The sequence below is a fragment of the Schistocerca nitens genome, chromosome 5 (genome assembly GCF_023898315.1).
Source record: "Schistocerca nitens isolate TAMUIC-IGC-003100 chromosome 5, iqSchNite1.1, whole genome shotgun sequence".
Taxonomy (NCBI): domain Eukaryota; kingdom Metazoa; phylum Arthropoda; class Insecta; order Orthoptera; family Acrididae; genus Schistocerca; species Schistocerca nitens.
In genome coordinates this window covers 809,901,080-809,926,250 of record NC_064618.1, presented here as the reverse complement: position 1 = coordinate 809,926,250, position 25,171 = coordinate 809,901,080, and the positions used below count along the sequence as shown (strand labels likewise).

The 25,171-nt window shown below is 40.7% G+C and overlaps 1 protein-coding gene and 1 non-coding gene across 6 annotated transcripts in view; both read left to right on the top strand.

Moving 5' to 3' along the window:
- LOC126260041 (protein phosphatase 1A) overlaps positions 1-25,171 on the top strand; it is a 236,233-nt gene that overhangs the window by 133,087 nt on the left and 77,975 nt on the right. For all 5 annotated transcript variants that reach the window (XM_049957220.1, XM_049957217.1, XM_049957218.1 and 2 more), the window contains one exon: positions 24,980-25,034. In XM_049957220.1, coding sequence (XP_049813177.1) covers positions 24,980-25,034 — 55 coding nt within the window. The remainder of the gene's footprint in view (positions 1-24,979; positions 25,035-25,171) is intronic.
- Trnaa-cgc (transfer RNA alanine (anticodon CGC)) lies at positions 16,652-16,724 on the top strand. Its single transcript has one exon. It is a non-coding gene; the product is annotated as a tRNA-Ala (tRNA).

Genomic DNA, 25,171 nt, shown 5'->3' with positions numbered 1-25,171 from the left:
TCTACATTTAATTTAACATTGTCATTTTTCCTCTACAAACTGAAATTCATGGCATTAGTTTTCTTCATGTTCAGTGTCACTTTATTACTTATTGACCAATCATAAACTTCCTTGAGAGTTTCATTTGCTTTCTCGGCAAGGAGTTCTCTTGTTTTCTCAGTGACTATAATATTGCTGTCATCAGCGAAGAGTATTTTTCACCATGAATAACACTACTGAGAAAGTCATTGATGTATATCAGGAACAGTATTGGTCCTAATATGCTACCTTGCGGAACCCCTATATTAACGTATTTTGTTTCTGATAAGGGTTTTACTAAATGTTCAGATCTATTTGAAGTAAGTGTTATCTCTACTCTTTGTATCCTATCTGTTAGGTGTGATCAAAACCAGTCGTTAGCTACCCCTCTTATTCCTACTGCTTCTAATTTATTTAATAGAATCTTTTGGTCAAATTCGGGAGGACGACGGTTCAATCCCGTCTCCGGTCATCCTGATTTAGGTTTTCCTTGATTTCCCTAAATCGCTTCAGGCAAATGCCGGGATGGTTCCTTTGAAAGGGCACAGCCGATTTCCTTCCACATCCTTCCCTCACCCGAGCTTGCACTCAGTCTCTAATGACCTCGTTGTTGACGGGACGCCGAAGTGGCCGTGCGGTTAAAGGCGCTGCAGTCTGGAACCGCAAGACCGCTACGGTCGCAGGTTCGAATCCTGCCTCGGGCATGGATGTTTGTTATGTCCTTAGGTTAGTTAGGTTTAACTAGTTCTAAGTTCTAGGGGACTAATGACCTCAGCAGTTGCGTCCCATAGTGCTCAGAGCCATTTGAACCATTTTTGTTGACGGGACGTTAAACACTAATCTCCTCCTCCTTTTGGTCAACTGTATCAATCGCCTTAGAAAGATCCAAGAATATGCTTGTGACACACTCATCTTTATCAAGAGCATCAAGTACAACTTTTGTGAATTCTGCTATGGCTGACTCCGTATTTTTACCACTTTGGAAACCAAACTGTGATTCACTTAAAAGATTGTATTTATACAGGCAGTTCATTAATCTGTCTTTCATAATTGCTTCTATTATTTTTGAGAATGCTGACAGCAGGAAAATGGGTTGGTAATTTTCTATGTCTTCTGCATTACCTTTCTTAAGCAAAGGCACAACTCTTGCCTGTTTTTACTGCTCTGGAAATGTCCCTGATGACAGGATTCATTTATTATATTTGTTAAGGGGCCTTGTATAATCCCTATGCACCGTTTCAGTACACACATTGGTACTTCATCTAAGCCTACTGACTTTTTATTTTTTAGTTTTTGAGTTGTTTTACTGACTTCATTCTCTGTGGTTGGAAGTAACATCATTGTATTTAGTGCAACATTATTTAAAGGTGTTATATTTGTTTGGTGGAATTTTTACTGTAACTTCTCTGCAATACTTGAAAAATGCTCGTTTATGTAGTTTGCTAAGTGCTGTGGATCATTTATTACTTTATCCCCCTCCCTTAGCAGTATTTTAATCTGTGTTTGTTTGCCTCTCCCCATTTCCTTTTTTTATAACATCCCAGACTGCTTTGCTTCTATTCTCTGCTTATATTATTTTGTCATTAAATGACTTTTTTGCAGCAATCAGAACCTTCATATAGATCATTTTGTATCTATCATAGAAATTTAAGAATTCTTGATCATTGCGAATATTTTTCTTGGAACTGAGGTGTTCAATTGTTTGGGAGGACTTCTTAATACCTGCTGTTATCCATCTGTGTTTGTGAGATGTTGATACAGACATGCATACTTTTGGAAATGCCTTTTCAAAATTAAATTTAAACACTGTGGAGAATTTAGAGAATTTCATATTCACATTGGTTTCCTTATACACTTCATCCCAGTTTTGTTTTTCTAGTTCTTTTGAAAAATCTTTTATTTTAATTTCTGATAGATGTTGTTTGTAGGCTCGTAGTTTAGGGAATGATTCGATGCCTGACTTTACTGTTGTTATTTGACAGAGATGGTCTGATAGTCTGAAATCTTTTACAGCTACGTCACATTTTTCCCTTTCCATATTTGTGGCCACATGGTCAATTACTGATAAAATTGTTGTGGTAGCCCTTGTTGCGCTATTGACCAATAGGGACATGCCAAAACATTGAAGGATGTTTATGAAGGTGCTGCTGGATTCCTTTATGATGTTAGTGTTGATGTTAATGTCCCCACACAGAATTATGTTGACCTTTGTACTTGAGACTTTATCTAGAATGTCTGTTAACTTATTGAAAAAAGTGTCCACACTACCACTGGGAGATGTATACACATACAAAATGATTAATTTCTTGGTGATATCAAGCCCTGTTACTTCAATTGCTGATATTTCAAAGTGTTTGTCTTCACTTACAGCACTGAGGTCATGTCTTGATTTGAACTGTGTTCCTTTTCTGATATAAATGTATGATCCTCCACCTGTTGAAGAAGTTCTGCAGTAAGAGTTTGCCTTTTCATACAATGATAATACTACATGTTAGATTTCTACACCAGTGCTCAGTAATACAAACTACTGTGCAGTTCAAAGATTGGAGCTCAACTTCTAATAGTTGTATTTTATTTTTTATTGATTGCATGTTTTGATGGAGGATTGTTAAGACTGTGAAATGCCCCATGTTACTCTTTCTAGTGGTTTGTTTTTCTTTGTGACATCTGGTATATGTGATGTTTGAGGTGTTGAAATCTGTCTTGTGAGTGATTGTTTCAGTATTTTTTAAAGTGCTGGAGATACTCTTTAGGCAGGGGAACGTGTTGTCTGGATTTATCCTAAGAAAGACGTACTTTTCCTGCCTATGACAACAGGTCTTTGACCATGTGTGGCCTGAGATCCACCCCCTATACTTTTATGAATCAGCTGTACCAATCTTCTCTTCTCAGTCCTGTTTAGGTGTAGGCCATGCCTAGTGAAACCCCATCTATTAGTAGTCCCGACGGGCACCAGAGGAACATGAGCAAAGTTGGCTGTCCTCAGAGCCATCCCTAACCCCACATTGATTCGCCTCACAGCTCCATCAAGGTGTGGTCGATCATGACGCTGGAACAACTCAACAAAGTGTACGTTGGTGCCATGAGTCAGGGAAGCTATTTTGTCCAGGTAACCACCTATGCCATATGCCCCATCCCTGTTCAAGCTGTTTCCTGCCCCACCCACTATCACTACATGGTCCTCTTTTGTAAAGTTCTTACATAAAGTCCCTAGGTCCTCTATCACATGACTTAGCCCTGCATTTGACTTGAAGATACTGGTGGCCTGGTACGCTGCCCCTAAACCTTCCTGTAACTGGAGGGCCTACAACTCGCCCATGGCTACTACCTAGCAGCATCACTTTCTTCTTCCTAACACTTTGTACACTCCTAGGTTTCTTGGCCTCAGCTGAAGTGTGCTGCACATTTCCTGCTCCTCTTTCTACCTGAGGCTCTTCTCCACTTAACTCTGGCAGCGGTAGATACCTGTTTTTTTGTGTTGATGATAAAACTGTCAGATCGCGTTCTCTTTCTTCCTATCTTCCTACCAGCTGCCAGTACCCAACCACCCTTCTCCTCCCCTATCTCCCTTGATCCTTATGAGTTCCTTCCTTGCTTCCTCCAACTGTACCTGAAGGGCACAGATTTTCATTTCCTGTTCCGCAATCAAAATATCCCTACTGCATACTCTGCAGTTCCAGGAGAGAGCCTCTTTTGTTCTCCCAACATTCTCCCCACTGCATCCCCCCCCCCCCCCCCCTCCTGCAGTGAAAATATTTCCTACAAGATTGACAACAAATCCCTCTACTCCCACATTTCTCACTCGTGGTCAGTTTCGAAAGAATGATTAAGTTTAAAGAATGTTTTAAATTTGTCAAGGATGTGAAATTGGCTGTGAGTAAACAAAAAATGACACAAAGGCCTTATGTGCATATTTATTTATTTATTTATTTTTTTTTTTTTAATACTGATTTAGAGATACAATGACAGAAGAATGAATTTGTAATTAATTTACTTCTAGACAGTTTACGTTATCAGGCGTGTTTGGCCAGGTTTTTAGACGTTTATAACTCGGAAAATTTAGGCCTAGATCACGTCTATCTAACTAGTAAACAATACAAAATGTGTTAGTTAAATACGGTTTAGACATGTTTAATCACACTTTTATTGCGGCAGTAGACACTGATGAAACTAGTAGCAGTCTTTTTTAAATGAATTTTGACTTACAAGAAAACTTGAATAGAATTTTTTGTGTTTATGTCACGCAAAATTTCTGCTCATGTCGCGATTATTGGGACTTCAGCTAAAGAACAAGTTTTTTCAAGAACAAGCGCTGCTGGGACACTAATATTCAGTTGTGTGGCAAGAATGGACACTACAGCAAGTATACAAAACAAAGCAAATTTAAATTTGACACTATTTCCTCTTAAATAAGTTCTTTTAGCGGACGAAGAAAATACCTGTGATCTCATTTGGCGGCCATCTTGTAAACATCTGTTCTTTAACTTGCAAGAAATGTTGAAATACAGTTGCGTGCGCTAACCCACTGTTTCATATACTGTCAAAACAGATACAACCTTATACTGGCTATTCAGATGAAATTTTTAGCACTAACACACTGTGACATCTATTCTTTAACTTGCAACAAATGTTCAAATATATTTACAAATACTAACACACTGTGGCAGTTAATCACAAACCGATACAATTTTGTACTGGCTGCCCAAATAAATTTTGTGGACACTGAAAACTGTGACATTTACTAAACCAAAATGAAGGAGAGAAACCAACAAAGAACCGTGGGAATCTCTGAACCTTGTAACCACTTTCAATTGCACTGTGAAAGATACATAACAAGTATAATCCCACTGTTCCCTTCTTGTAGCAGGTTGTGTCAGGGTCCTACCACATCATCCAAATTGCACTTCACGACTGTGATGGCCACTGTCGCTTCCTGTCTGTCGCTTCACACATATAGTCCGAATCAACAGCGTGTTGTACTTCAAGTCGGTGGGTCCTTCCTCTTGTCGTTTGCACATGCAACTACTTCCACTGTCCATCGTCAACCAACTGTTTCTCACACAACTCACGGATGTTATCATCATGATCCATTTCCTATCTGGCGCGGGCAAACCTCTCTGATGTGCATTGATACTAGGGACATATTGAAAAACATGCATGAGAACTGCAGCCTTCCCAGTTGATTGTTGAGATTATTTTACCATTGACAAACATAATAAATAGTGTTGTCATCAGTTGACGTTTTTGAAGTCCTACATTATGTTAGTAATTTGTTCAGTCCTCAGACAGTGTGCCACTGACTTTTAATTGATTTGTTTTGTAAATTTTTGATGTGAATTGCTCTTGAATTTTCAATCTCTCAGTGAATAGAGTTGGAAACTTCTGCTAGAATGACACTAATTTAGGTGTAAAGGAGACCACTCACTGAATAGCAGAAGCATTGTCATCGACAGGCACAGAGAAAGAAAGAAAACTTGCTAGCTTACAGAGCCAATCCTTTTTGGGGCTAAGGCGCGCGCACACACACACACACACACACACACACACACACACACACACACACACACACGCACGCACACACACACACACCTGTGCCCCTATGTAGTGCAAGCTGGATGCACAATGCCTTGACTTTCAGTTTGGTAGGTGGGCTGGGTGGGGTGGGGGTTGTGTCAAGTGGGGTGGGTAAAGATGGAGATAGGCTGGATGCTGGAAGAGAGTTTTGGGGTGGTTGTTAGTGGCTCGGGAGGAGGCCAGTGGCCAGTGACACTCAGTGAAGGTGACGTGGAGACGTGAAATTGGGAGAGTATGATAGGACAGAGGAAGAGGAAACTTGTGGGAGGGCAGTATAGGGGCAATGTATCAAAGGAGATGGAGGCCAGGGGGCTTACAGGAGCAAAGGATGTGTTGGGAGGACAACTCCCACTGCACAGTTCAGAAAAGCTGGCGGTGGAGGAAAAGACCCAGGTGGCCCTGGCTATGAGGCAGCCATTGAAATTGAGCATGTTGAGCTCAGCTGCATGTTTTGCCACTGGGTGGTCAACTTTGTTCTTGGCCACAGTTTGACAATGGGCTTTCATTCTGGTGGACAGCTAGCAGTCGTCATACAGGAACAGCTGGTTGGTTGTCATACCAACATAAGAAGCTGTTTTCTGATTGCAGTGGAGTCAGTATACGACATGACTCCTTTCACAGGTGGCTCTGCCTCTGATGGGTAGGATAAGCCTGTGACAGGACTGGAATAAGAAGTGCTGGATGGTTGGATTGAGCAAGTCTTGCACCTGGTCTTCCACATTGTTGTGATCTGTGTGGTGAGGAGTCGGGTGTGGAAGTGGCATAGGGGTGGATCTGGGTATTGTATAGGTTGGATGTGTGACATAATGCCACTTCAAGAGGGGCAGGAAGAAGGGGAAACATTCCACGTGGGAAAAATATATCTAAAAACAAAGATGCTGTAACTTACCAAACAAAAGCATTGGTATGTTGTTAGAGATAATAACAAACAGACACACACACACACACACACACACACACACACACACAAATTTCAAGCTTTCGCAACCCACTGTTGCTTCATCAGGAAAGAGCGAAGGAGAGGGAAAGATGAAAGGATGTGGGTTTTAAGGGCGAGGGTAAGGAGTCATTCCAGTCCCGGGAGCAGAAAGACTTACCTTAGGGGGAAAAGGGACAGGTATACACTAGCGCGCGCGCCCACACACACACACACACACACACACACACACACACACACACACACATCCATCCGCACATATACAGACACAAGCAGACATACGTAAATGCAAAGAGTTTGGGCAGATATGTCAGTCGAGGCGGAAGTACAGAAGCAAAGATGTTGTTGAACGACAGGTGAGGTATGAGCAGTGGCAACTTGAAATTAGCAGAGGTTGAGACCTGGTGGATAACAGGAAGAGAGGATATATTGAAGGGCAAGTTCCCATCTCCGGAATTCTGATAGGTTGGTGTCAGTGGGAAGTATCCAGGTAACCCAGACGGTGTAACACTGTGTCAAGATGTGCACCAAGGTGTGTTTAGCCGCCGGGTGATCCTCATTACCAACAAACACTGTCTGCCTGTGTCCGTTCATGCGAAGCTACACAGTGTAGGCAGGTCAGTTGGTAAATCACGTGGGTGCTTTCACACGTGGCTCTGTCTTAGATTGTGTACACCTTCCGAGTTACAGGACTGGAGTAGGTGGTGGTGGGAGGGTGCGTGGGACAGGTTTTACACCGGGGGCGGTTACAAGGGTAGGAGCCAGAGGGCGGGGAAGGTGGTTTGGGGATTTCATAGGGATGAACCAAGAGGTTTCGGTGGTTAGGTGGACGGCGGAGAAACACTCTTGGTGGAGTGGGGAGGATTTCATGAAGGATGGATCTCATTTCAGGGCAGGATTTGAGGAAGTTATATCCTTGCTGGAGAGCCACATTCAGAGTCTGATCCAGTCCCGGAAAGTATCCTGTCACAAGTGGGGCACTGTTTGGGTTCTTCTGTGGGAGGTTCTGGGTTTGAAGGGATGAGGAAGTGGCTCTGGTTATTTGCTTCGTCGGGAGGGTAGTTGCGAGATGAGAAAGCTGTTTTCAGGTTGTTGGTGTAATGGTTCAGGGATTCGGGACTGGAGCAGATTCGTTTGCCATCTAGGCTGTAGGGAAGGGACCGTTTGATATGGAATGGGTGGCAGCTGTCATAATGGAGGTACTGTTGCTTGTTGGTGGGTTTGATGTGGATGCACTTGTGAAGCTGGCCATTGGACAGATGGAGGTCAACGTCGAGGAAAGTGGCATGGGATATGGAGTAGGACCAGGTGAATCTGATGGAACCAATGGAGTTGAGGTTTTTAGAGGAAATTCTGGAGTTGTTCTTCACTGTGAGTCCAGATCATGAAGATGTCATCAATAAATCTGTATCAAACTTTGGGTTGGCAGGCCTGGGTAACCAAGAAGGCTTCCTCTAAGCGACCCATAAATAGGTTGGCGTACGAGGGGGCCATCCTGGTACCCATTGCTGTTCCCTTTAATTGTTGGAATGTCTGGCCTTCGAAAGTGAAGAAGTTGTGAGTTAGGATGAAGCTGGGTAAGGTAATGAGGAAAGAGGTTTTAGGTAGGGTGGCAGGTGATCAGTGTGAAAGGAAGTGCTCCATCGCAGTGAGGCCCTGGACGTGTGGGATATTTGTGTATAAGGAAGTGGCATCAATGGTTACAAGGATGCTTTCCGGGGGTAACAGATTGGGTAAGGATTCCAGGCGTTCGAGAAAGTGGTTGGTGTCGTTGATGAAGGATGGGAGACTGCATCTAATGGGTTGAAGGTGTTGATCTACGTAGGCAGAGATACGTTCTGTGGGGGCTTGGTAACCAGCTACAATGGGGCGGCCGGGATGGTTGGGTTTGTGAATTTTAGGAAGAAGGTAGAAGGTAGGGGTGCGGGGTGTCGGTGGGGTCAGGAGGTTGATGGAGTCAGGTGAAAGGTTTTGTAAGTCCGTCAGCCACATACTCCCGACGATCAAGCACCATGGCCGTGGAACCCTTGTCCGCCGGAAGAATGACGATGGATCGGTCAGCCTCCAGATCACGGATAGCCTGGGCTTCAGCTGTGGTGATGTTGGGAGTAGGATTAATGTTTTTCAAGAAGTATTGAGAGGCAAGGTTGGAAGTGAGAAATTCCTGGAAGGTTTGGAGAGGGTGATTTTGAGGAAGAGGAGGTGGCTCCCACTGTGACGGAGGACGGAACTGTTCCAGGCAGGGTTCAGTTTGGATAGTGTCTTGGGGATTTGGATCATTAGGAGTAGCGTTAGGATTATTTTTCTTCATGGCAAAGTGATATTTCCAGCAGAGAGTACGAGTGTAGGACAGTAAATCTTTGACGAGGGCTGTTTGGTTGAATCTGGGAGTGGGGGTGAAGGTGAGGCCTTTGGATAGGACAGAGGTTTCAGATTGGGAGAGAGGTTTGGAGGAAAGGTTAACTACTGAACTGGGGTGTTGTGGTTCCAGATTCTGTTGATTAGAATGTTGAGATTTTGGGGGGAATGGAGCTGGAAGTGGGAGATTGAGTAGATGGGAGAGACTGGGTCTGTGTGCAATGAGAGGAGGTTGAGGTTTGCTGGAAAGGTTGTGAAGGGTGAGTGAGTTGCCTTTCCGGAGGTGGGAAACCAGGAGATTGGATAGTTTTTTGAGGTGGAGGGTGGCATGCTGTTGTAATTTGCGGTTGGCCTGTAGGAGGATGCTCTGAACAGTCGGTGTGGATGTTGGAGAGGAAACATTAACTTAAATATTCTGTCACTCAGATTTAAAGTGTCTAATCACACACAAGAAATGGTCATTCCTTGTAAACGCGCTACACACTAGGATAACTAATTACTTTCACTTGATCCTGTTGTATTCACTAGTCACAAACTACAAGCACACCATTAATGATTTGAGAACACTGCACTGCAGCTACGCCACTACCAACAGGACAACTACACCGTAGTCTTACCTTTCTTTGATTTATCTTGGGGTGCAGCTGCCCCCTGGTACTGTGGTAGGTACTATTTCTTAATGGAATGTGATCTTGTCTTCAGCCTCTCTCACAGTGTTGAGTTTTCTCATGTAAAAGATCGTTTACACATATTACCACACAATATGGATTGTATAACACATAGAACTCATTTGAAAGTGATTAATCTTTCTTACAACAACGTTCAATCGCAACAATTCCAAAAATATTTCTCAGTTATTGTGGCCACTGCATATTTGGGCCCCATGTTCAGGGCAACAGTTTAATGTGATTCTGTCTGTTTTAATTATTCGGGAGTTGACTGTCTGGTTTTAAACTTTCTTTGCTTTTTGTGTTTAATTTGATTGGGAAATCATTGAGATTGAACTTAACATACACATGGATGGACATGAGAAATGAAAGGTTGCAATAAATTTTTCATCTGTGATTATTACTTTACGTATGTAATATTCTGTTGCAGATTAATAAAAATGAATTTCTTTCAATAGTCCCAAAATAATGATTCCAATTTTACTTTTATTCAAGTACTAAAGCTGTTTGTGCAAGAATGAAAATATTATTGTCCATCGAACTTAGCAAACATTTTCACGTTGCCGTGGATTTTTGTTTACTGGATGTACCCCGACTACATTCCACGTGGGAAAAATATAACTAAAAAGAAAGGTGATGTAACTTACCAAACGAAAGCGTTGGTATGTTGATAGAGACACTAACAAACACAAACACACACACACAAAATTCAAGCTTTCGCAACCCATGGTTGCTTCATCAGGAATGATTGAAGGAGAGGAAAAGACGAAAGGATGTGGGTTTTAAGGGAGAGGCTAAGGAGTCATTCCAATCCCGGGAGCGGAAAGACTTACCTTTGGGGGGAAAAGGGACAGGTATACACTCACACACACATATCCATCCGCACATATACAGACACAAGCAGACATGTGTGGGTGGGACAGTGGTGGTGTAGTGGTGCCTCAAGACGACAGTAGGATGTCAGCAGGTTGAATAACTTAGGGAGGTGGAGTCTGGAATGCTCTTCCAGGTGCTGGAGAGTTGAGGGATACAGTTTCTGACATGGTGTATGTAGTGGGGTTGCACAGTAGCAGGATCTTGCAGAGGGAACAGAGGTAGTTCTGGGATGCCTGTGCAAGGAGATATTTTGCAGCACCGGGTGAGGGAGAGGGATTGGCAGATTCTGAGAAGGTGAAGGTTGTTGTGAAAGGAGGGATGGGATCCAGAAAAAGGAATTTTTATGTTTACACTGTTGGGTGGGATTCCATGATTTAGGCAGTATTTACGGAACAGGATGTGGGACTGGGTTTTAGCCAGGATGGAGAATATGTTTCTGAAATGGTACAGAAAGATGGTGCAGGGCTCCTTTGTGACAGGGGTGGCATTGGGGAAATGGGTAATGACTTGGCAAAGAGACAAATGAAGGCATTACGTCATTATGAGTGGTGCTGGATAACAGAAAATGTGCCTGCTTAAAGCCTTAAGCCCTTGCCAGAACCTCTCCCCTGAATCCATTTCCCTTCCTCGCTCCAAAATCCACAAGCTCATCAGTCCCTGCATGCCCCCTTTTAGCTGGTTATAGTGCTCCATATGAACAAATTTTGCCCCTCATTGTCAAACACCTCTAACCAGTTGCCCCAAATCTAGCCTCTCACATCAAAGATACCAAACACTTCCTTCACCAACTTTCCACCTCACATCCCCTGTACTTCCTGGATCCCTACCTGTAACATAATCCTAACACATAACTATTTCTCCTTTGGAAGGTAAGGTTTACAAACAAATGTGGGCACAGCCATGGACACCCACATGGTACCCCCACCCAACCCCACCCCACCCCACCCCATGCCAGCCTGTCTGTGGGCCATCTAGAGGAGATCTTTCTAGCCTCCCAAAATTCCAAATCCCTGGTCTGATTCAGGTTCGATGATGATAACTTAATGATCTACTCAAGCCCACAACGCCCTATCCTCATTCCTTCACAACCTCAAGACTTTCCCTCCCATCTGCTTCATTTTGTAACCCTCAACCCAGCATGCCACATTCCTGGATATTGACCACTTCATGTCTGGTTGCTCCATCCTCATGAAACCCAACAACCACCAACAGCACTTGCATTTTGACAGCTGCCATCCTTTACACACTAGAAAATCTCTTCCATACAGCCTGGCCGCTTGGGGTGGGAATTTCTGCAATCAAAAGAACTCCCTTAGCCCAGTGTGCTTAGGTTTTCACAAGGGCCTTTGCAGGAAGACACTAACCCCCAGATCTAGTCCACAAACAGATTTCCTATGCCATATCCCTAACACTGTCAATCCTCTCACCACCCCGAAGAACCAGATACAAAGGTGCAACTCCTTCTTTACCCAGCATCACACTGGACTGGAAAAACTGAACCATGTCCTTCACCAGGGCTTTGATTATAATCATGCTCTTATACGAGGGACATCCTACCCCATATCCTTCCCATCCCTCCTAAACTTGGGTTCTTGGGTTCCATCACCCACCCAACATCCATAACATCATAATCTATCCGTATGCTTCTCCCAATCCCAACCCCTTGCCACAGAGATTGTATCCCTGTGTAAGATCCACATGAAAGCCCTACCCAATCCACCCACCCTGCACTTCCTGTTCCAGTCCTGTCAAGGCTTATCCTACCTCATTAAAAGTTGAGCCAGCTGTGAAAGCAGCCATGTCATGTAGCAGCTGTGCTGCAGTCATTGTGCAGCTTCCTATATAGGCATGACTACCAACCAGCTGTCCCATCAGAATGAATGGTGACTGCCAGACCATGGCCAAGAGCAGAGAGGACATTCCTCTCTCACAACATGCAGCAGAATATAACATGCTTGATTTCAGTGGCTGCTTCACAAGCTGGACAATCTGGAGCTTCCTCTCCACCACCAGCTGTACAAAACTGCACAGATGGCAGTGATCCCTACAACACATTTTAACCTCCCGAAATCATCCTAGATTCAAGCTATGGTAACCTACTGTCCCCACACCCTCCACCCAACAGTTTTCTGCCCCGTGACCTATCACCTCTTTCCAGGTTGTATCCTCTCACCCCCTACCATTCCCTCCTTCTCTCCCACAGGCTTCCATGCTGTGCGTGGTAACCTTTTCCTGCTCCCATCTAGTCCCTGCGCACTACTCCAGTGTGTGTTCACCCTCCCCATACCCTTCCCTGCCACACTCTGGACTGCAGCTTTCATTCAACACAAGAGTTGCATTCTGGTCGCAGCGCCTTGTGTGTTTGCTACTCAACATGTTGCCTTTACAACAAATAGCAATTTATCCTTTTCATAAGTTGTTGATATTCCATCTTGGACTTTCCCTTGTTTGGAAGACAGATTGAACACCATAGGAGAGGAAGTGTTCATTTGCAGGTCTATCAAGGTTGAAATTACATCTGAGTGTGAAGTTACCTGGAAGCATGGAACACAGCGAGGTGAACTTAAGAAGTTAATTACTGAGTGCAGACTGGTTTGTCAGTGGATTCATTACAGCAGGTACGGACAGGCAGTCTTGTGAAATAGTGATGAACATGTTTTCCAGAAACTGTCCTGAACAGCTAATTCAACAGTCCACATGCAGCGGAAATTATTTAAGACCATGTAGCTACAGACAGGCTTGCCCTTATCATCTCACTTTCAGGATAGTGACAGGGATTAGTTGTTATAATGTCATCATAGACGATGGTCACTGAAGTTCATAAATCCATTGAGAAGGCTACGAGAGTATTTTTGCTAGAAAGAGCAGATAAGCAGTTGTTGTCAAGCCACTTGGACAATGAATGGACATTGTATAGTACAATGGAAGTAGAAAATTATGGGCAAAGTTTAGTTGGATTTTAAATTACGCCCTGGAGAAGTGAGTGCCGAGTAAATGGATTAAGGATGAAAAAGACCCAAAATTCTGAAAATGTTGAGGAGCCAGAGACCATTGAAATTTGGTTAAAAAAAATAACACTCCAATTACGACAACCAAAAGGTAGTGCAAATTCGTGCTCCGTAAAAAGATAGGTGCGCGAAGCGTACAGCTACCATGACCATCGTATCTTAGCAGAAAATCTTACCAAGAACTGAAGAAAATTGTGACCTTGCATAAATTCACTAAGTTGGTCAAAGGATTTTACCTAATCGCTTATTGATCAATCTGAAGTGACAGTAGAAGTCAATGAAAGGAAAGCTGAAGTTTTAAGTTTCTCATGTAAGAAATCATTCATGCAAAAGGGATGTACTAACATGCCATCATTCGATTGTCACACAGACTCTTGTCTGCAGTACATAGTAATAGGCATCCTGGGCATAGTGAAGCAAAGAAAAGACTTGAAAACAAATTAGTCACCTGGCCCAGATGGAATCGCATTCAGTTATACAGACAATACTCTGTGGCTTTGGCCCCTGACTTAGCTTGCATTTATCGTGACTCTTTTGCCCAGTGCAAAGCTTGAACTGAGTGGAAAAATTGCGGGAGTCTCCTGTTTATGAGAAGGGTAAAAGAATGGACTTGCAAAATTACAAACCAATATCCTTAACAGCAGCAGAATACCACGAACATGTTGTCAGTTCTAATATGATAAATTTACCTGAGGTGGTAAAGCTTCTGTCCACAAATGAGCACAGATTTAGAAAGCATTGTTTGTGGGAAAATTAGCTTGCCTCTTTTCTCAAATGACATCTGGCAAACCGTGGATGGAGGCCAGCAAGCAGATTCCATATTCGTAGATTCCTGAAAAGCATTTGTCATGATGTCCCATTGCAGACTGTTAACGAAGGTACAATCGTACGGAATAGGTTCCCAGGTGTCGGATATGAGAGTAGGTCAAAGACTTTGTAAGAAATAGAACACAATATGTTGTCCTCAACAGCAAGTGTTCATCGGAGTCAGGGGTATCATCAGGATTGCCCCAGGGAAGTGTGATAGTTCCACTCTTATACTTCATACACATAAGTTATCTGATAGACAGGATGAACTGTTATAAGCATTCAGAAAGGATTTCAATAGGCGGCATCAAATATCTTTGATCATTTGCCCAATAACATAAAATGTTTGGTAGTTAGTGAAGCAACTTTTAAATCTAATTTAAAATTGTTTCTCCTGGACGACTCTTACTATTCCACTGTCAGATTTCTTCTTAAGCATAGTTGCATGAGAAGGACTAAAAACAATAATGTGTTTATTAATGTTAGAACTGATCATAACATATTCAGTAAACTGATTTGTTTCACATGACGAAAGAATCGATCAAATAATCTATGGAACATGCAACGAACTAACTAAATATGCTGCTGTTTGCTGATGACGCTGTGATGTACGGAATGATGTCATCGTTGAGTGACTGTAGGGGGATAAAAGATGACGAAGATGAAGTTTCTAGTTGGTGTGATGAATGACTGATTGCTCTAAATATAGAAAAATATAAATCACTGCAGATAAATAGAAAAAACAGTCCCCTTATGTTCGAATACAACATTAGTCATGTGCTGCTTGATACAGTAATGTTGATTAAATATATAAATATAACATTTTTGCAAAGGAATATGAAATGTAAGGACAGTAATAGAAAAGACAAATGGTCAATAGGAAAAGGCGAATGGTTGACTTTGGTGTATTTGGAGAATTTTAGGAAAGTGTGGTTCATCTGTAAAAGAAACTGTATATAGCACATTAGTGCAACACCTTCTTTAGTACTGCTCAAGTGTTTGGGATCCCCACTATATTGGTTTAGAGGTAGACATAGAAACAATTCAGAGGCAGGCTGCTAATTCTGTTTAGGTTTGATCACCATGTGAGTATTCCAGAACTGCTTCGTGAACTCAAATGGGCATCCATGAATGAAATATGTTGATGTTTCTGTGAAATTCTATTGCAGAAATTTAGAGAGCCAACATTTGAAGTTGACTGAAAAATTGTTCTACTGCCACCAACGTACATTTCATGTAAGTGCCATGAAGATAAGATAAATTAGGGCTGTTATGGACCTTTATAGATAGTCCTTTTTCCCTTGCTGTATGTGCAAGTGGTATAGGAAAGGAAATGACTTAGTAACAGTACAAGATCCCCTCCGCCATGCAACATACATTTGCTTGCAATGTTTGTATGTAGATGTAGACAGGTTGCGTAGATGTTAGGTGTTAACTTCCCAACCACAGACTTCAAAATACGTAAATGTTAAGTGTTTGATGTCAAGGCTCCGATTCTTTATGGGCTAATTCCACATAAATATTACCTGAGCCATCACACTTTTATGAATGTTAACATGGTGAGTGGACCCGACAGACACTCTGCTACATTTATGTTACTTGCTTGACTGGGACTCTATTATGGCTTAGTTGTGTGTAGAGATTACCGAAGTGTTGTTGAGGCATGGAGTAGTAGGTGTGGTGTCAGTCTTGTACGGAGGGGGTGGGTGAAGATATTTGTTGATTTCAAAAATGATATCATGTTTTTAAAACTGGCTAGGATAAAGTTTTCTATTCTGAATTGACTTTATACCAAGACAGTAGCGTATTTTATGAAATATCTTACGGGTTAATAACTAAGAGAAGTTTATAGAACAATATTATGGATCCGTGTTGGAATATTCTACATATGTGTGTGGCAATAATTTTTAGGTTTCTAATCATTAATGTAAATTTATGCAAGTTCTTAATTAGTGGTATAATTAATTGGTGACGGGTGTCATCTGATTCATAAAAATTAGGCTAACAAAAGTACAGTAGCAATGTTTAGAATCTAACAAGTACATAGGCAGAATTGTTTGAACTTAAAACATCAATTGTCTTTTAAGATAATTAGTTTCACACAATACAAAGTATGTTCTCAGAAAGAATGGAATAATTGCATTTGAAAGAATTGTAACAATACTTAGATTGTGCCCTTTAGCTTAAAATGTTTTTCCACCAGATGTTATCATAACTTCAGTTATCCATGCTTGTAAATTAGTCATGTTCTAATGAAAACTGTGTATATTAATGAAAGCAGTATATTCAAATTCATCATCTGGATGATAAATTTAAGTGTGAGAAAGCTCAGTTAATTATTTAAAATCAAACAGTGGAATACCAAAAATATTATGAAAAGGATAGATTGCTACTCACCATGACCAAGCGAGGTGGTGCAGTGGTTAGCACACTGGACTCGCATTCGGGAGGACGACGGTTCAATCCCGTCTCCGGCCATCCTGATTTAGGTTTTCCGTGATTTCCCTAAAACGTTTCAGGCAAATGCCGGGATGGTTCCTTTGAAAGGGCACGGCCGATTTCCTTCCCTAACCCGAGCTTGCGCTCCGTCTCTAATGACCTCGTTGTCGACGGGACGTTAAACACTACCCACCACCACCACCACCGCTACTCACCATGAAGATGACACGCTAAGTTCCAGACAGGTGTAATGAAAAGACTGTTACACATTGAGCTTTTGGCCAAAGCCTTCTTCAGAAAAGAAAACACACACCCACACTTTCTCCACAAGCAGGCATACGTCGCGCACACGTCACTGCTGTCCCCAGCCACTGAGGCCAGAATGCAATCTATCCTTTCATAATTCTGTCATTTAATTATTTGAAACATTTATGGAAGTGTCACATACAATGTAGGTAACTGCATTGAAAATAGAATTAAATTTTTTAAAAAAAAGTTTGTCATTTTGGGAATATAAAACATAACAAATGGGGAAATTCCTCTTTGCTATGTCACATGTTCACCATCAGTATGAAAGTGTCTTTGCTGATCAAGAATTTAATGAACTTCTCTCCGAGTTTGCAATCACTAGAACATATGGACATTTGTCATTATAGATATCATCAAGGAATTCCTCCAGAGACTTCACTTTCTCGAATGTGACTGTCATGAAGAGTGTACATATATCGAATTATGTGCATTTTGAACTTGGAGGAAACAATGTAACAGAACCCTAAATCTGTACTGACCACTTCTTTTGCTTTTCTGTTGCCATCGGTATTGGGTAGGGAAAAAAAAACCTGCTGTTGACTGGTGTTTTAGTCAAGAAGCTGTAATTGGGATCCATCTGTTCAAATGGTTCAAATGGCTCTGAGCACTATGGGACTCAACTGCTGTGGTTATAAATCCCCTAGAACTTAGAACTACTTAAACCTAACTAACCTAAGGACAGCACACAACACCCAGCCATCATGAGGCAGAGAAAATCCCTGACCCCGAATCCATCTGTTCATTCCATTCCATACTCACTTGTTTTGTTAACATATAGTTCTAAAACTGCTGCTGTCTAAGCAGAAAGGTTGGATGTCAATGATGATTTTCCTTATTGGCAGCTCCCAGAAAGTGGTGAGTCTGGTTATGAAACAAGCTTTTTCTTTTGACTTAACACAAAACATCATTCAAAACACAAGAACATCTACAACGGAGCAAAATTTTCGTCTAGAAAAAAGCAAGATAAAAGAGATGTTGGATATGTATTTAGATTACTCAAATTTAATTCATCTGAACAAAACTGGAGGATTGGACTGTTATTAAGGAGCTTTATGTGGGCCTTCACCTCCGGCTTCAAGAAACTATCAGGGTTTTGCTTTTTGACAGTGTCAATGAGTGAACTGGTGAAACATTATCTCAGCCATAATTTACTGTTAACTGTCCAAGCCTTGAATTGCTCGGCAAGGTAAACTGGTTACCTGGCTATGGTGGGAACTAACTTCATTATGTAACTTGTTACAATCAAGACAACTTGCTGTTGACGTAATTAATTTTACTGACAATGAAAATAACAAAGGTATCTTAGTGCCGACAGAGAAGGTGATGAAATATGCTTGTAAATGTTGACTAGCAAAAGTTGCGTAGGTCGGTGGTGTGCAAAATTATCGAAAATGGGACACAAAGCCAAATGAAGCAGGATTCTGGTATCTTCCCCAAAGAAAAATAACTAAACTGCACACAATAAATATGTCATTGACAGTATGGATAAATTTTTTATCAGACAGTAATTTCTGTGATGATTTGAACAATACAAGGAAAAAAAATTTCACGGCTTTTGTTGCACAGAACTGGATGTTCAGGCTAGCAAAGAAACTCTGAGAAAAATTGTTTCTTCTATGGGATTTGACTTTAAAAAGTTGCCAGAATGAATGAGTCATTATCTGTGGCTGGGAGAACATACTTGCGTAAAGAGCATACTAAATTAGAACTTTTATGAAAAAAAAAAATGAAACATCAGAATTAATGTTGCAAAGTGACAATGTGTGAAGAGTGTATCAAATGGTAGTGCCAGACAGCATTTCATTATTGTGAATACAGAAGTTTGTTTTTTGTTCGCCTTTGCTCTACGACTGTAACAGGAAAACTTTGTGCTACCCTGTAGATGTGGACAGAAAAAAATAGAAGTACCTAGTACATCAAAATAAGACTTTTGACATTCATTAAGGAACCCCAACCTTATTCTTTTTAATATATCGTCAAAATTTTTCATTTAAATGGCTCTCTTCCTACAACTGCCTATCATCTAGATCTAAAGTCTGTAAAACTGGTCTGGAATTCCCCCCCCCCCCCCCCAAAAAAAAATAATGATAATAATAATAATTATTATTATTATTGATGCTTTTGCTGCTAATAAATAAATATCCTGGGTCACCTAACCAGGTGCAAGCTGTTCAGTGTAATGCTACTTCAGCGACTTTCTCTCCTTTCATATTTGAACAGCTTTTGAGTTTTTTTCCCACCAGAGAAAAATTTGAGGTAGTCACCAGTAAATTTTAGCTGGGACCTTGACGTTTCTAGCCAAATCTGCTAAGAACTAGACCACACAGTCAGTTTGCTTCTGCTGCAACATTCACATTTATTGTTGTTGCATTAGAAGATTCAAAAGGCCATGTATCATGGCTAAAAAGAGAAAAAAAAGTATGCCATGAGAACTCGAGGAGAGATACTTTGATGGTGGAGAAGTTGGGAAGACAACAAAATCGGTCAGCATAGATTTGATCAAAGAGTCAGCATTATCACGTGGGACCAAAGTAGCAGACGATGATTTGGGACACATCTGAGGAAGATAGTGATATCATTGGGAAGGCAGTTTTATGGATACTGCAAGTCATCATCATGAGCAGCCCAGGAGAGGTACACTGTATGCCCATTTCTGTTCTTGTTATTAATAGGAACTTAACTTGATAGCATATACAGGCATGTGACAAAATTCCACTTGTAAAAGTACTGTGGTGTATCCTGCTACTACACCTGCTCTCTGATTCTTAGGTGTAAACAAGACAGGAGTTGCCATGCTGGCCAGTTAAATAGTTCGCTCTGCTCTCTGCTACATAGTACTTTGTAAGGTGTGTGTGTGTGTGTGTGTGTGTGTGTGGTTTTTAGAAATGGTAAGATTGTTAGTGTAACAGCAACGGGACATTAAGCATAAGAAACGAGAAGAGGGGCAAGCTTGGAAAGAAGTATTGGTTAAATTTAAAGGAAAAAAAAGCAAAGTTCTGCAGTCAGTCCCAGATAACCTTGAGATATGGACCAGCTGTCTTGTCATTCTTTGCCACATGGTAACGTGTGCAGAACCATATGGTGGGATATAGACTCTACAGACTGCTGTCTCAGCAATTATTGGTTTTCCTAACCTTGGAGTTGCTGCTTCTCATTGAAGTAGCTCATCAATTGGTGTGACAAGGCTAAGTGGACCCCATTCCAGTCCCCCACTAAGGAAAAATCGCTTGTGCTACTGGGAATGGAACCCATATCCTTCACATGGTAGTCAGAGATGCTGACCTCATGGCTAGGGAGGTGGACAGGTTAAAATAAACCCTTTATTTTTTAGCTTGTTCTGGGAACTTTTTACTCTGTCTTACATTTTGACACTTCAGTGTGACTCTTTTGATACATGTAGAACTAACAAAACTGAATTTCACATCTGAGATTTCTGTTGAATACTTCTGTACCGTTTAGCACTCCCAAACCGCCTGCCTTCTTTCTCTACTCATCTATCCTTACGTATATCTCCTTAAAGATAAGTCATCCCAAGTCCCCCTATAAGGGTACAGATAAGTCCCACATCAGGTGCATCGAGAGTGAAACAATTAAGAACAATAACAATATCAGTTTGATAGTGCTACTGTCTTGGCACAGTACTGCGATGCTTTGGTATGTGATTGTTTCCTTGATTTTGTTCTTTGTAGATATTTGTGACACTAACATTTATGCTACAATCAATTTTAAATTTTGTGTACAGTAGGTAGAGCACTTTTTGTGGATTTAAAATTGTTTTTGTTTAATACTGTTTGGAAAGTAGGTGACATTTTTTGTTTACCTTTAAAATTTTACTTCTGCATCTACATCTATACTCTGCAAACCACCTTGTAGTGTGTGGCAAAAGGTACTTTGTATGCCACTCCCACTTCCCCTGTTTCCCTTCCCAGTCTTGAAGAGTTTGTGGGAAGAATGATTGCCAGTAAGCCTTGGTGTGGACTTGAATCTCTCTAATTTTATCTCATGGTGTTTCTGTGAGATATACATAGGAGGTAGCAATATATTTGTTGACTCTTCTAGGAGCGTACACTCGTGGAACTTTAACAATAAACCACACCGTGATTCAGAATGCCTATCTTGCAGTGTCAACCACTGGAGTTGATAGTCTTCGTGACGCTTTTGTGTTCACTAAATGAACCTGTAATGAAACACACAGTTCTTCTATGGCTCTTTTGTATTTCCTCTATCAGTCCTATCTTTCGATACTATCAGTCTTTGCTTTCTATGTGGGATCTGGGATAATATGAGAAGCAACATGAAACTCCCTGCAGATCAAGCCCCTGAAAGGAACTATGAAGAGTAACAGGCTTAAATGGGTTGTCCACATTAAAAGAATGGAACCAGAAAGGCTTCAGGGAAGAACCCTGGAATGGACAGAATCTGGGTAAAGACCAATTGAAAGACCACTAACAGATGGAGAACCAGGTGAAGGATGATGTTAACCAAAGAGGAATGCAACAGGAGGAGATGCTAAAATGAGAGGCTATGTGAGAAAAAAGAAACTTGACAGATCCTCTGAGAATGATGTACATAAGTAGAAACGTTTCAGGAAGGAGAAGTAGTAGCAGTCTGCAGTGTAACTGCAACACTGGGGATAAAACAAATGTCCCAAAAAGAAAATAAACTGAAAGTTGATCATCTGTTTGTAAAGTTGATGGTAGATGTAAATAAAGTTCTTGTAATTTGATGACTGTAACTCAGTATCTTCAGAATAATAATGTCGTGAACTTTTCTTACTCTGGATGTTCCAGTGCTTTTGCTGCAGATGCTATTACCTGGAAATTTCTTAATTGAAAAGGATCTGGAGGACTGCATGGTTCTCAATAATTGTGTAAATACAGTTGTTGTTTCAGGTGTACTCTTTATTACGTCACAGAGTCCTTATCGAAATCTTATATACTACTGGCCACATACTTACACTCCTTATAAACCTTTTGAACAATCAGTGTAGTGTTACATACAACAAACTTGCCAATTCTAATTACAAAACTTATTGACAATTACAAAAAATATCATCATCCGGTAGTGACAAATGAAATGTATGGAATGTGATACAAAATAAGTCAGAATTCTTTAAGTAAATATCATCAAAATGCTGTGTATAAACAATACTGGTTACATTTTTGTTAATTACGCAGAAAATACTCCGTCCTAAATCTACTTATCATGTTTCTGGTTTCAAATATATTCACATTATTTTTTGGAGTGAACAGAATTTTAATAAATATTAAAGTAGTCCAAATAAGTTCTTTATTTATATCATCACTAAGATTTCATTTTGTAAGTTTAAGTAATTACTAACAAGGAACACCTTGAGTTCAGGGTCACAAGTTCAATCGTTAGTAAGGCTCATTTGAAAGTGTTGTGTGAACAGTTATGACAGGACAAATTTTAGGTGGTAATGACGCACCATATGTATCAGGAGAGGGTGACAGAAAATTCGTGTCCAGGCAGTGCAGAGATCAACCTTCCATGGGATGTATGTATTACACTTCACAACATGGCCATTGTTGACATCCAAGAAATGTTCAAAACAAACCATTAACTTGTACAATGAGTACTGAATGAAAAAGGCATGCCACAGTGATCACACAGATCACACGGATGAACTCCTTGGGAGTTACAAACCATGCAGGATTTTCAGCTAGAAATCATATTGGTGTAACATCTTGGAGCTTATTGTGAAACTGGCTATCCTTTAGTCCATAACTGCAGATAATGTGTTATAAGCATGGAAAAAACAACTATTCAGGGGCTGAATTTGTTCATTGGTTCCAGATGGTTTAAATTGCAGTGTCACACACTTTTTGGGAGGGATAGTTTACTCTGAAAGAGTGTGGGTTTTATATGCATACCAAGAATCAAGCAAAAGCAAGTTATTTTGACCAGCTGTTGGCCAAAAGCAGTGCTCATACCATAGTTGTAGTTCTCTTACGCCAATTTTCCACTGTTGCTTTCTGCGACTTAAATATTCCATACTGCCCTTGCAAGGTCACACACATGAGAGAGAATTGTGGGGGACAGAGCACCCCCAACTTCTTGAAGCACTATAAATAACTTTCCAGCCAATTTACTGTCCAGATTAACAGTTGACATAATTGTATACTAATGTGTTAAGGCATTGTTGTTAGTTAATCTTCCTTTCATAGAGATTTCCTCTTCAAATCTTGATTAGTCAGAATTTAAAACAAATTCCATTCAGAATGGTAGGACAAGTTTGTTGAGTTTACAAATTTTGGGGCCTATTCCACAGGTTGCTGTGCATCATCATGTTGAGGCTACATTTGAAATTTTATTATCTTGCGTCTTCCAATTCTGTAGAACTGTTTAAGTTATGCAACCGTTCACTGTAATCTATGTCCCATCAATTTGATGTGCATAATATAGTATGTCATCATCATGCTCATCCTGTAAATTTATCGAGCCTCCTAGAAATGTGCAAACACCAGTTTTTTTAAACAAGTGTGTCTTATCTTCCCTTGATTATAATATTACTGCAGACTTATTTGAAATCTGTTCTTAATTGCTTTTTACTACGGTGCTGATGATGATCTTTGTATGTAATTATGTTTAGTACCTGCTTCTTGGACAACGATTGCCCTTTATGATGTTCCACTGGAGACGTGATATATGACTCTCTGTCTGGAAAGGATGATTAACTGCATGACTCAACACCTGTTTCAATATCACTTTCACTTGTTAGGCCTGTATCATCATCATTGTAATCCTCATGTATATTGCCCGCACAGTCGAGCATATATGACACCACACGTTCCACTGACTCATCTTGCGAAACACTAATATTTCATCCACTACTTCTTTCTCGCTCTGCAAAATTCCTTGGGTTCCTTTCTGACAGAATGTCAACTTTGGCAACTGTTGTTGTAGATGTAATGCAATGTTTATTTTATTTATTGTTGCTGTCGTTCTGCTTTGTATCAACACCAGCAGCACTGTCGCACTGTTGTGAGCTACTCATCGACCAAGCATTTCAACTACGTTCCATAGCCTCGTGCTGTGCTGACTATTGGGTACCTCCAGTCCCACCCCCTGTTGCCATTAGCAGCCAGTGTCATGGTTGCATGTAGACAGTATGTAGGCTGTCGAAAGCTGCAAACATAATTGGAGTTTTGCGACCTCCCACTCAAGGGGTTCCTTGTAAGTAATTAGGTGGTGTTTGATTAGCAGTTGCATAGCAAGTTGACATTATGCTAACAGAGTTGTTAAATGTTTCAAATATTGTAAAAACAGTATTTGTGGTGTCTCTCTTATTATTTGGTTGTTTGTAATTGAACAGTTCTAATTGTAATTTAAAAATTGGTTATACATGTTCCTAGAAATGTATGGATGTAATATTGACAAAAGGTGAAATTATCTATATGGGTCCTATCTAACGATATAACAGTTAATGAAGCAACTTGAATTAACTTTAGTGTCGTGTGAAGATAAGCTAAATTATTTCTTGAAGTCACATGAAGAACGAGCTGTTATGTTTCGAGTCCTATCTGGTATGGATGCCGTACTGACGAGCAATAATGAAGTATTGACCAAACAAGTGTTTTGTAAGCTACTTCCTTTGTTGATACACTTCATTTCCTGAGAATTCTTCCAGTGACTGTCTGTGTGGCATCTGCCTTACTTGTGGTTGTTACAATTAAAATTGCTGTGCACACATACTCAAAAATATTGTACGGAGGTAACTGCTTCCAGTGGTTATTCTGCAGTTGCGTAATCATACACTAAAGGGTCTTTCTGTCCGTGTTTTCACAATACATTACGTTTGTTTAGTCCAAAGTGTCAAATTCCTGTGTGCTGTACATCAACCAATATTACTCACTGTGTGACACTTTGGGACTGAATGTTCAGTTTTTGTTTGTGTTCAAATTTCTTAACTTGTGTTGTAAATAAATTCATTTTCTGAAATTTTATATTTTTTATGTTTACAGGAGGAACTTTATTGAAAGCGTCTACAAGAAACTGTGTCCTAACAATGCTGACAGTGTAAGTCTAAGTATTAGTGATTGTTATTATTGACCTTTGTCTTTTGTATAACCTAAGTCAGTGCCCTTTCTATTTCTTGTCTAATTGAAGAAAGTAATTTATATACAGACAAAATCTTTTTGCTTTCCAAAATGTGA